Source organism: the organism of the source record quoted next, unplaced genomic scaffold (assembly GCF_019419815.1).
Source record: "Pyrus x bretschneideri cultivar Hongxiangsu unplaced genomic scaffold, Pyrus_bretschneideri_v1 Contig60, whole genome shotgun sequence".
Taxonomy (NCBI): Eukaryota; Viridiplantae; Streptophyta; class Magnoliopsida; order Rosales; family Rosaceae; genus Pyrus; species Pyrus x bretschneideri.
In genome coordinates this window covers 1,986,534-1,999,668 of record NW_025999799.1, presented here as the reverse complement: position 1 = coordinate 1,999,668, position 13,135 = coordinate 1,986,534, and the positions used below count along the sequence as shown (strand labels likewise).

General features: G+C 37.1%; 1 protein-coding gene across 3 annotated transcripts; it reads right to left on the bottom strand.

Moving 5' to 3' along the window:
- Window positions 1-293: 293 nt before the first annotated feature.
- LOC103930421 (mitochondrial outer membrane protein porin 4) lies at window positions 294-5,254 on the bottom strand. 3 transcript variants are annotated; one of them, XM_009339757.3, is made up of 7 exons: window positions 5,102-5,254; window positions 4,505-4,586; window positions 3,971-4,038; window positions 2,381-2,491; window positions 2,115-2,201; window positions 1,691-1,899; window positions 294-980 (listed from the first exon to the last, which is right to left on the bottom strand). In XM_009339757.3, exons 2-7 carry the CDS (start codon window positions 4,551-4,553, stop codon window positions 674-676), a joined length of 831 nt encoding a protein of 276 aa, XP_009338032.2. In that variant the 5' UTR covers window positions 4,554-4,586; window positions 5,102-5,254; the 3' UTR covers window positions 294-673. The 3 variants fall into 3 exon arrangements, with proteins under 3 accessions (XP_009338032.2, XP_048428363.1, XP_048428364.1); XM_048572406.1 differs by having other exon boundaries at window positions 4,505-4,618; window positions 5,102-5,190; XM_048572407.1 differs by having other exon boundaries at window positions 4,505-4,565; window positions 5,102-5,184.
- Between the last annotated feature and the right edge of the window lie 7,881 nt (window positions 5,255-13,135).

Sequence of the window (13,135 nt, the reverse complement as noted above, 5' to 3'; positions counted from 1 at the left end):
ACAGTGAGACTATAATAACCGTTGATGAACTCATGTAATGAAACTTTCATTAGCATCCAAATATTGCTATACCCCCAATTTTTCTTCAAATGGTACAAATGGTACATAGTATTGAGTGGTACGAAAAATGAATGATTGAGTGCTACATTTAATGGGAACTGTTATTTGCACTCTACAAATCTCATTCTACATTCTTCATAAGTGTATTTTTCTTTCTAATTATAAAAAGTTTGGAGTGCAAAATGAGATTTTTGAAGTGCCAATAACAATTCCCTATTTGATAACGAAACATCTTTCTAAAAAGGAAATTGCATTAAAATTCTGAATGCTTCTTGCATACACAACGAACAAGCAAAAATCCACGAGATCACTCTCCGAGTCTCTTATACAAAAAAATGTCTTCACTTATTTGAAAACCCTTCTGATACGAAATAGTAGTTCGTAAGAATACAAGCTATTTCGCAGTAACTTCGGCATTAAGATCATTATACGATTTTCAAAAACTGGGTCCAACTCCCAAACAATGCTGTAAAACATTTATCGGCACACCAAATGCTTACTTTTCCAATATAATGTGGCTCGAAAGTGATACTCCTCAACTTCAGAGGGGAAAAATGTAACAAGATCGATTGTATTCCGGTTTTCATAGAAATGATCAAAGCGACTGCCCATATCAAGGCTTGAGCGCGAGGGCAAGGCCTACCTTTGGGGATGCATTAAGAGCCTTTGAGTCGTACTCAGTTGAAACTGTTATTAGTGACTTTGGTCTCCATTCACGCTGCCATAGCAAGCCAGCTTTCCCATTGTCAGAGAACCGTGTTTTTACTACATTGAATGGATCAATTACGTGAGAGCTTCCAAGGGTAAAACTGTTCTCGTAGGTGGAAAATCTGTGGGTCAGTTCGGCAGCAACTGTAGTTCCATTTAAGGAATCAACAGCATGAATGTAAGATGCCTTCAATGTCTGTCCTTTGTCCATCCTGCGTCAAAAGAAAAAATTTATTTTCAATTTCAATGCCAACGCACGAAGCAATAAACAGACATAAAACTACTGTAACACTGAAGAATATCAGGTTTATAAATTCTATCAACGAACTCAAATCAGACTTCATGAAGATTCAACAGTAAGGGCCAAAAACCAAAAATTCCCTGCAATCTTGAAGGCATCATTGTCAGCTCCTGGCCATGAACTTCCGATTTGCTATCATTTCCACTAAAACATATTTTGTAGACCAGAACATCACCTTCACCATCAACTAGGATGTTTGAAGTCGAGATCCGAGTTCCAACAAACTACAGGTGGTAATTTTCCTGGGCTACAGATTCTTCAATCATTTACTGCAATCTATGCCATAACTTGAAACAAGAGTATTTGTATGACCTTACACTAAAATTGCTAGAGAATGAGGGGTCCATCCAATCAATTCCCAATTAGCAACTTTGCACAAAGATTGCATAATAATGACTGGGAAATATGATTTGCCACACCCATATCAGACACATGACAAACGCATGTCAATTGCTTATAGCATTATACAATTGAGAACACACATGAAAGTATATGAGGGGTGCACCAGGATTTCGAGGAAAGCCACGGAATCATACAGACATAAGCTATTAGAACTGGAAGAAAGATAACAAGAATAATTACTTCTCCAAACAAGGAAAATGAGTTTTCATCAAGACTTACAGCAAAAGTGCTGCAGAGAAATCTGGCTTGTTAAAGCTAATCCCAGCATTGTATTTGGTCAACAAAGAGGATGTTGTGTCAAATCCAATTTCAGCACCCAAACTAAGATCCTTACTTCCAATTGTCCCTGATAGTTCTAAAAGAGGGGTTGGGTTCAGGCCTATGCTGGAATCAAGGGCCGCATGAGGATGAAGGTACTGCACATCCAGCTATAGTTACATGAAAAAATAGAGTCAAGAAGTGTACCCATAAGCCTGAATTTGACTTTGATCATCACATACAAACACATCTCTCAAAGCTCAATTTACGAAGAAAAAAATATTTTTAACAGACAACGAGAATGAGCTAGTATAAATAATCTGTGAAAATAAGGTTTCTTGTTTTAAGGTTCTTGTTTTTGTACTGCTAGCAGAATTTCACTGACCTTGCCAGATTTGTGATCAGGTATTCTGAAGCTCAATGCTACTTTTGTGCATGGCAAGACATCACTCAGAGTCACTTTTGTAGCTACCTGCAAAGAAATTAAAATGTAAAATTGAAGATACAGTTGTGGTTAGATAAAGAAGACACAGTTGAGAATGCAAAAAGTGGAGCATAAGGAAAATACTCACAATAACAGTGAGAATATGCCTTTTACTCTCAACAAACACATGGAAACTCCAAAAATTTATTACAAAATAAAATACTTACATTAGAATAAGTATCAACTTTCACATCCACAGTAGTGTTTCTGCTCTTGTACAGAGTGTTTACATCACCAATGAAAATTTCATCCCTCTTCAAACCATTAGCTGTAAGTCCCTGCCAAATTGAAGATTGCAAGCCAGATTAGTCGAATAACTGAGTGCGGAAAAATATATCACTAATTTCTAAAATAAAAAAACACATAGCACAAAAGTTTCTTAGTCTAAGTCGGCATTAGTTTTTCACATCTCTTAAATGCCCAAATACACATCTTTCCATAACCACTTAAGGAAAAAGTACTTATAGAATACAAAGCAGGCAGCAATACTAGGCATCACTACCTATCAAAGGAAAAGAGAAAAGAGCACAAACGTATGTGATAAATGACAAGAAAGAACTGCATATACATAAACTCCAAAAGAGAAGAAGGATAATTAGCATTCTTGTTCTCCAACTTGAACCCACAGACGAGTAATGTTCATTTTGAGTAATAATAGGTTACTAGTTACTAAAGGACTGAAAATCAGCATAAAAGTTTGGCAGGATACAAAGCCTCGAACTGAGACAATGATGAGAGAGACATGGCAGTATGCTCACGACAAAATGTGAATTATATTGCCACACATTGGCATTAAAATTTTTAAGGCTATGTTTGGGTAAGGGACTTCCAAGTCCCAAGGGAGTGAGACCAAGTTGTTAAGAAATGGACTGGAAAATGTTAGATAGAGCCTAGAGGGGATTTGGAATGCCCTCCATGAGCAAGACAAAGACATGTGAGATGGATTTGCAAATCCCTACTTGGATGCTGTCATTTGCAAACCCTCCCATATATCTTAGTCATGCTCATGGAGGGCTTTCCTAATTGCCTCTATCTAAATTTTTGTGATCCATTCCTTGCTAACTTAGCTTCAATCCCTCATCCAAACATATCCTTAAGGAGTCCCAACCACAAGAGAAAAATATTGTGAACAAGAGATACCAATATCCTAGCTGATTTAGGCTCCTTTTGCATGCTGGTAAGTATCAGTGGTAGAAAATAAGATGTGGGCACAACATATCTAAAGTTTCGTGTTTCAAATCAATTTAAGACATTATTACAGGAATCTTAGCAAACAGATTCTAGGCATTAATACAATTCTCAGATCTACGCATGCACTCAAACCTGTCTTAACATCAGATGTAGCTGAATAAAGTAGATTTGCCAATGTTACGCAAACACACACAAGTGTCATGTTGGGTATGAAAGCTTGGATGTATAATCATTGGCAGTTTGTTTAGAGACAGTCTTAAACTTATTAACTATTTTGATGGTGTCCAATATTCGTATTGATTTTTTTACAACAAATATTGGGGGAAAAGTAAGTGAATGTACTACACAACCATCGTCCTTTTCCACAAAGGCTATTAACAAGTATTTGTACTTTATAATAAAAGTAGAGAAAGTTGGTGAAAAAAAAAACTACAGATTTCTGCCACACTATAGAAGAGTTTAATCAAACACATATTATATGTTAAATGTTTCTCCATTAAATCAAAAAGCTAAAATAAAGAAGTGGAAGAAAGAATCTCAAATTTAGAAATTGAATTGGAGAATACCAGCCCAGTAGAGCCAACCACCGACAGGGTAAACTTCTGGTCAAAGTTGTAATCTTTGGTCAATAGATCTGCACAAAGGCAAAAGGAACATTATAAACAACTGAAATTACCACTCGAAGTAAAAATACTGCAGCTCAGAAGAGAAAAGACAAACATGAAACAAGAAAGAATAAAATTTATGAGAAGAACAAGCCATTTGGAAAGACTTCATCTCTGCAATTGTGTGGCTCCAACTTTTGGCATTTAAAATGTTATATTCAAACTTTCTTCTTACAAATTACGGTTGCTCAAGCCGCAAAACAAAACAAACAAACAAACAAAAACCATCTTTAACAGTAATGAGCATGTGGTACAATATTCTAGAGGATAGAGTGTCGGTGGATTTTCACCCATGCATCCCGGGTTTGAAACTCTCCCCTTCCCTAAATTATTGTAACAGTTTTGAATCCTCCCCCTCGCCTTAATAATAATAAAACTTTGAAAAAGAAAAAAAAAATCTTTTAACAGTAATGCAGCAAATCTTAGACTTGATACCTTTTGCACTCTTGCCAATATCTGAAAATGGTGCTGGACTGCTACCCATAGTTACTAAGAACTGGAAAAAAGGTGTCAATCCCTGAAGAAAAAAGTAAGAATAACACAGATAAACTGTGAATTATACAAGAACATCCTGACACTGACGAGAAATCTATACAGAAAAGAGTGCAAAACTTTGGCTCGATCAATAATAAACCAATGAATTGCTACAATGCACCCGAAAATTATATGTACTAATGTTTGTCTGCTAACTTATATATGAGCATGGAATTTTGAAGAAAAGGTCGAGCAAGTCATTTCGGTCCAATCCAACTCACACTATCTCCCAAAAACACAAAAGTAAATCAGAATCCAACATTCTCTCAATCAAATCGGAGAAAGCCCTTCCCCTTTAGTTTTTGCTCACAAACATAGATTACCCAACTCAAAGATTCCAAAATCCAAGACATCCACATTGGTATTATCCACTGAACCGATGAGAACCCAGATTTCATTAAGCAACAAACAGCTAGATTTGATTCTAAAAGGTTTTGACATGAAGCTAAACAAAATTAGCAGAGCTACAGCAAGATTTAGAGAGAGAATCAATCTTACAGGGATAGAGCAGATCGCCGCCGTCAAACCCCTGAAATGACCGCTTCAGGAGAGAGAGAGAGAGAGTAGTGAAAATCGAGTGTTATGGGTTTTTGTGGGAGTGAGAGGCCCAGGGTCAAAGTCGCGAACAGGAACCGCGGCTTTCTGATATAAATTACCTGCTGCTGAGTACGACCAAACGGCTCACGTTTGAAATTTGATTGGAGGATAGGAACACGTGTCACGTTACGGAGTGTGAGTGATGAGTGGACGTGGGTTGATCAATGGGCTGTGAGAGAGGGATATTTGACTGCGGCGTGGAAGGCATTTTTCACCAGAAACACAGGAGTAAACGGGTAAAATGGCGTGGATGGTGCCACACATTCGGTGGGCCGTGAGATTATAAAACGGCATCTCCGACCCTCGAGTTGAGTTAAATCTAAAATTTAAGTTTTAACTAACTCATTTCTTCTTCAATTGTTGGGCGTAAAATGAGTTTTGGGTTAAAGCCTAAAATTCAAACAAATTTAACCTAGAATTCTAGCCAGGGTTAAAAAATGACTCACCTTATGCGTGCGTGGGCATCTGCAAAATAGTAAAGGACGCAGTAAGGCGACGCGCCTAACGAGTGATACATGCAAGGGCTGACAGGAAGTGGGGCACGCCCCTGATGAGAATGTCTAGCTAACCAAAATGAGCTCTTTTTTCGATCTGACGGTTTTAATTATTGGACCGTTGGTTGATCGAATGGTCTAGATTCAAATTTAATTTTTTAAATACGTTAAAGCCAATGGTTGAGATCAAGTATGATTAAATCTAATAGTAAAAAATAAAAAATCTAACGGCCCAAAACTAAATTCAACGGCTAAAACAATTAAAAAATTATTTAAATCAAAATTCACCCAAAAACTCTGTAGTACATGTTTCATGGGTCGGTTTAGTAAATTTTCAACTTTCATCAGAATCTAAATATTTTAGGTTAAAATGTTCACAAAATAGTTTATTATATTCAACATAAATTTTATTTTTACAAAATGTTATAGAAACTATTAGAGCAGAAAAATTGTTTTTGGGTTAATAATTTTATATTTTAACCTAAGGGTTAGAGATAGTCTATGAGCAACTCCATCCCAACCAATTGCTTGTGTATTGGGTGATTGAAACCCCCATGATAGGAGCATATTTATGCGATTTAGTTAGCTTGTTTTCTTGCATTTACATAGCTAATTTCTACTTGTTAGAGTGTTTTAAGCTACTTTCGTGTGTTTTCAGGTTCAATTGACAAAGTTGGCAACAAAGTGAAATTTAGAGCATTTTAGAGCAGTTTTGGGCTTGGAATGGATTGCATATGCATGGAGCAAGGTGGATGGACGAATTTGAAGATCAAGAGAGGTTAGGAATGTGATTAACATCTGGAAGAATTAAATTGAAGAGTTGGAAGATAAGGATTCAGCTACAAAGAAGGAACATTATCCAAACAACCTTATCTTATCCAAACCTTATCTAACATTATCTTATCTTATCCTATCCTAATCTTTTCCTACCTTAATTCCAGCTGCAAAGAGGACTCATTTTCACATTAAATCACCTAAATATCAGGTTCTAGAAGCCCTATTTTTGTGCCCTAAGTTTATGCCGCATGTAACCCTTCTAGAAGTTCTAGAATTTACGGCAAGGACCATTCCTTATCCTCCCTAGAATCTGAATGAAAGTGTCCTTGTTCTTTGGTGATTTGGAGTCCTAATTCCTCTCCTTTTTAGCCCAATTTCGTGCCTTCCCTTCACCCTAGAAATACATGATGCCGTAGCACTCATTCAGCACCACCATCTACCACAAATTCACACCACACCATCCACCACACCTCAAGAGCCTAAATTCAAAAAATCCCCATTGTGCCGCAGCGAGGAAGGAAGGAGGAGCCACCTAGAGCCGTGCTTGCCATTCAAGACGTTGGATTGTTGGAGCGTTTCTAGGTGTATTCTATTCTTTGTTTTCAATATTTAAATTTAATTATCTTTGTTTTGCGAACACGAGGAACTAAATTCGTTTTTAGCTAGAGCTGAATTCAAAGCCATGAACATATATGTGATATGAATTGATTTCATCCAATTATTGTTTCATAAATCGTGAATGCAATTTGCTTGACTGCTTGATTGATAACTTATTCTTGTATGTTGATTAAGGAGGCCTACTTAGTTTGCATGCATGAATTTGATGCTAAAATATAAGGGAATTTCACCTAATCGTTATAAACTTATATTTACAAGTAGTGGAGGTTGCTAGTCACAATCGTGTTAAGTAAATCCATGGTAGGAGTATCATGCAGTTCATAGTTATGATGTCATGTCAATGCTTATGATTTTCACAAAGTTTAATGATCTTTGATTGTAGCTCTATTATGTTGTTCATGTAGGAAACTTGATAAGAATAATTTGGTTGCCGATGCGTATTCCATCCAATTCAATGAATTTAGGAAAATCTGAAAGTTAATTTGTGCTTTTCACGATTAATTTGGGGCATTGTCATTCATGGTTTAAAGGAATAATAACTGGAAATCGATTTATATGCATATGTGTCATGTGTGGATAAGGACCCTCTAGCTAGCCATTCACCCATTTAAACACCCAATTTCGTCCAAATTGTTTAGAGTCTTTAAATCTGTTAGTTTTTCCTTTAATTTCATCCAAATCAATCCCCCCCCCCCCCCCTTAATTAAGTGTGTTAGATTAGTTAGAATCTATTTTAATTTGTTTCTTTTAGTGTTTTGAGTCAACATAAGTTAAAATTCTTCCAAATTATTCCTTAGGTCCTGTTTTGAGTCAATTTAACTTAGTTGTTTGTTTTGAGTCGATTTAGTTTATTTTGAGTTGTTAGAGTCTAGTTTTCTGTTTTTGAGTCTAGTTTAGTGTTTTAGAGTTTAATTTGAGTAGATTAGCATCCCTTCTAATCCCCGGCCTAGGACGATCCCTACTTACACATACTACAATTATAGGGTTTAATTTGTGTGTTAGAATATTTCACATCAAATTTTGGCGTCGTTGCCGAGGATTAGTAAAATTGCTAATCCCTTTTTTTGTTTGTTTATTTTTCTTTTGATATTTGATTTAGTTTTATTTCTTTGATTTCAGGTACTAGAGAAGTAAGACATGGCAATTGCTAATCTTCAAGCTTAAATAGTGAATCTTACTTCTCAGTTGTCATAGTATGCCGAAGGCTCCATAGTGCAAAGTGTCCCTACATTTGGTGCTTCTTATAGGCAAGAATATCAAGCAAATCAATGTCCACAAAGAGGTTGGGAGAATGTCAATACCTGGGGGAGTATCATGCAATTCATAGTTACGAATGTCATGTCAATGCTTATGATTTTCACAAAGCTTAATAATCTTTGATTGTATCTCTATTATGCTGTTCATGTAGGGAACTTGATAAGAATAATTTGGTTGCCGATGCATATACCATGCAATTCAATGAATTTAGGAAAATCTGAAAGTTAATTTGTGTTTTTCACGATTAATTTGGGGCATTGTCATTCATGGTTTAAAGGAATAATAACTGGAAATCGATTTATATGCATATGTGTCATGTGTGGATAAGGACCCTCTAGCTAGCCATTCACCCATTTAAACACCCAATTTCGTCCAAATTGTTTAGAGTCTTTAAATTTGTTAGTTTTTCCTTTAATTTCGTCCAAATCAATCCCCCCTTTAATTAAGTGTGTTAGATTAGTTAGAATATGTTTTAATTTGTTTCTTTTAGTGTTTTGAATCAACATAAGTTAAAATTGGTCCAAATTATTCCTTAGGTCTTGTTTTGATTCAATTTAACTTAGTTGTGTGTTTTGAGTCAATTTAGTTTATTTTGAGTTGTTAGAGTCTAGTTTTCTATTTTTGAGTATAGTTTAGTGTTTTAGAGTTTAATTTGAGTAGATTAGTATCCCTTCTAATCCCCGGCCTAGGACGATCCCTACTTACACATACTACAATTATAGGGTTTAATTTGTGTGTTAGAATATTTCACATCAAATTTTGGCGCCGTTGCCGGGGATTAGTAAAATTGCTAATCCTTCTGTTTGTTTGTTTATTTTTCTTTTGATATTTGATTTAGTTTTATTTCTTTGATTTCAGGTACTAGAGAAGCAAGACATGGCAATTGCTAATCTTCAAGCTCAAATAGCGAATCTTACTTCTCAGTTGTCATAGTATGCCGAAGGGTCCATAGTGCAAAATGTCCCTACATTTGGTGGTTCTTATAGGCAAGAATATCAGGCAAATCAATGTCCACAAAGAGGTTGGGAGAATGTCAATACCTGGGGTTATCAAGATCATAATCAATCAGGGAACAATTTGTTCTCCAACATGTACAATTCAGATTGGAGTGATCATTCAAACTCTATGTGGTGGGAATCTCAACAAGTTCAACACGAAGGATATTGGCAGCCATGTGAAGAGGTCTATTCAAGACCTATGCAACTAGCACAACCTCATAAACAATATGCCCAACCAAACTCAGGTTCGTCAATAAATTGTGCTCAAATTCTTGATGAATTAATTTCTTTGGTGCAGGGCTCATAAAATCAAGCCAATGAGGCTCAACAAGGAGGATTTCGACAACCACCCCCTGGGATATATCAAAGGCTATTCACACAATCTCAACCTTAACCGCAATATGCCTAACCAAACTCAGGTTCGTTATTTGATAATGATTAAGCTATTCAATTACTAACTTCTGTATCACAGGGATTATAAAATCAAAATAATAGAATATCGAACCGAGACAAGGAGATGAGTGACATGAAGAAGCAAATAGTGTAGATCTCAGAGTTCCTTCGGCAGTTTAAAGAACAAGGCAAACTTCCTAGTTCAACCGTTGTGAATCCAAAGGGAGGCTTTGAAACCACCAAGGCCATTACGTTGAGAAGTGGCAAAGAAGTTGAAGATGAACCCAAGATGTCCAAACCAAGCCAAAACATGGATGAACAGCTGCTGCTCAAAGAAGAGGAGGACAACAAGGCCACGGCAAGGGAATAACCATGCTCGCCGCAGCCTATCTTAACCCTAAAACCCTTGCTAGAGCCCCATATGCCCTCTATGCCGTCCACTACAACCAAGGCAAGCCCACATTCAATTCGTCTTGACCCCGTTCCACCAAATGTCCCTATTCCTTGCAGGATTATGCAATCCAAAAAAGAAGAGGGTGAGAAAGGCATCTTCGAAACCTTTCCAAAGAATCAAAAGCAAGAAGTGGCTGGGGAATGTCTAGAATTCATCAAAGAGGATATACTTGAGACAACAATTCCCAAAGAAGTTGGATTTTATGACACAGGACAAGTCCTAACGCTCAAAACACCAAATCTGGCTGAATTTTCTTGTCCTACAACTTTCGAAGGGGTGTTTATTCTTGAGTTCATGTCGGAGCACACAGGTAAGCCACCACCCCGAATTTCAATTTTGTTTTATACTAATATGTTGTTAATGATTCAGGCACCCACTCTAGAATTTAAACCATTACCGGACCATTTCAAGTATGCATTCAAACCGCATTCAAACCTACTCGCATTCAAACCGGTTGGAGAGTATGCATTGATTATAGGAAGATAAATGCCACCACAAGGAAGGATCACTTCCCATTGCCGTTCTTGGATCAAATGCTTGAAAGGTTAGCAGGTTATTCCTTTTATTGTTTTCTTGATGGATACTCTGGTTATAATCAAATTGTTATTGCCCCAGATGATCAAGAAAAGACCACGTTTACTTGTCCCTTTGGAACGTTTGCATATCGACGTATGCCATTCGGTTTGTGCAATGCTCCAGCCACGTTTCAAAGGTGTATGGTTAGCATCTTTTCTGATTATGTTGAAAGGATTATTGAAATATTCATGGATGATTTTAGTGTATTTGGTAGTTCATTTGATAATTGCTTGGATAATCTCACTTTAATCTTGAAACGATGTGTTGAAACAAACCTTGTGTTAAATTGGGAGAAATGCCATTTTATGGTTAAACAAGGTATTGTTTTGGGTCATATAATCTCTGAAAAAGGAATTGAAGTTGATAAGTCTAAAATAGATCTTGTACGCTACTTACCCTCTCCTACTTCGGTGAGAGAGGTTCGTTCTTTTCTTGGTCATGCAGGATTCTATCGACGATTTATCAAGGACTTTTCCAAGATTGCACAGCCCTTATGCCGTCTCCTCCAAAAGGAAGTGCCTTTCGAGTTCAACGAGGCATGTGAGAAAGCATTCAACCATCTCAAAGAACTCCTCACCACAGCACCAATTATAACTCCACCAGATTGGTCCATTCCCTTCGAACTAATGTGTGATGCATCGGATTATGCACTTGGAGTTGTTTTGGGCCAAAGAAAAAACAAGCAGCCACATGTTATTTATTATGCTTCACGCACTTTAAATGATGCTCAATTGAATTATTCTACAACTTAAAAAGAACTTTTGGCGGTTGTATTTGCATTAGATAAGTTTAGATCATATCTACTTGGCACTAAAGTAATTGTTTTCACTGACCATGCAGCCTTGAAGTATCTTCTCACCAAAAAGGAGGCCAAACCAAGACTCATTCGTTGGATGCTCCTACTTCAAGAGTTCGATATTGAAATTAGGGACAAGAAAAGGTGTGAAAACGTGGTGGCTGACCACGTAAGTAGAATGGTGCGTAAGGAAGAGCCCATCCCCATTTTAGAAACGTTTCCGGATGAGCAACTTCTGTCCATTCAGGTAAGTACCCCTTGGTATGCCGATTTGGTCAATTATTTGGTATCTAGGCAAGTTCCTAGCACCCTAAACAAATTCCAACGTGATAAACTTAAAAAGGATGCTAGATTTTATGTTTGGGATGACCCATACTTGTGGAAACATTGCCCAGATCAGATTATAAGGAGATGTGTGCATGAATCAGATTTTCATTCAATTTTAAGTTTTTGTCACACATATGCTTGTGGGGGTCATTTTGGCACCCAAAGGACAGCTTTAAAAGTTCTTGAATGTGGTTTTTATTGGCCTACTTTGTTTAAAGATGCAAGAACCTTTTCTTTAGCTTGTGATCGATGCCAAATGACAGGTAATATAGGCCAAAGAGATCAATTGACGCAGGTACCCATTGTTGTTGTTGAAATTTTTGATGTGTGGGGAATTGATTTTATGGGTCCGTTTCCTTCATCTTTTGGTTTCAATTACATATTACTTGCAGTTGATTATGTTTCAAAGTGGGTGGAAGCGAAAGCCAATCGAATTAATGATTCTAAAGTTGTGGCAGATTTTGTGAAAACTAATATCTTTTCAAGATTTGGGATGCCTAGGGTGCTAATCAGTGATGGGGGGTCTCACTTTTGCAATCGTACCATTGAAGCCTTACTCAAGAAGTATCATGTGACGCATAAGGTTTCCACACCTTACCACCCCCAAACCAATGGCCAAGCTGAGGTGTCCAATAGAGAGATCAAACAGATTTTGGAGAAGACCGTTGGGCCAAATAGAAAAGATTGGAGCTTGCGTTTGGATGATGCTCTTTGGGCATATAGAACAGCGTACAAAACTCCCATTGGTATGTCTCATTTTCGTCTTGTTTATGGTAAACCATGTCATCTCCCTGTGGAATTAGAACATAGAGCTCATTGGGCTATCAAAACATTCAATTTGAATGTGGACTAAGCTGGAATTCATAGGAAGCTTCAATTATGTGAACTTGACGAAATAAGGCATGAAGCTTATGAGAATGCTAGAATTTACAAAGAGAAGACCACAGCATTCCATGATAAGATGATTAGAGGCAAGACTTTTACAATAGGGCAGAAAGTGTTGTTGTTCAACTCCTGTTTTCGTCTCTTCCCTGGTAAGTTACGTTCCAAGTGGGTTGGTCCTTTTGTTATTACTAATCTTTTTGTGCATGGTGCAGTCCAAATTAAGAGTTTGAGAACAGGGCAATAATTCAAGGTGAACGGACATAGATTGAAGCCATACTATGAGAACTTTGTGGAGCATGTTGTGGAAGAGATTCCCTTGCATGCCGTGGGTTCCAAAGTGGAGTGAAGGTGTTCTTCGTC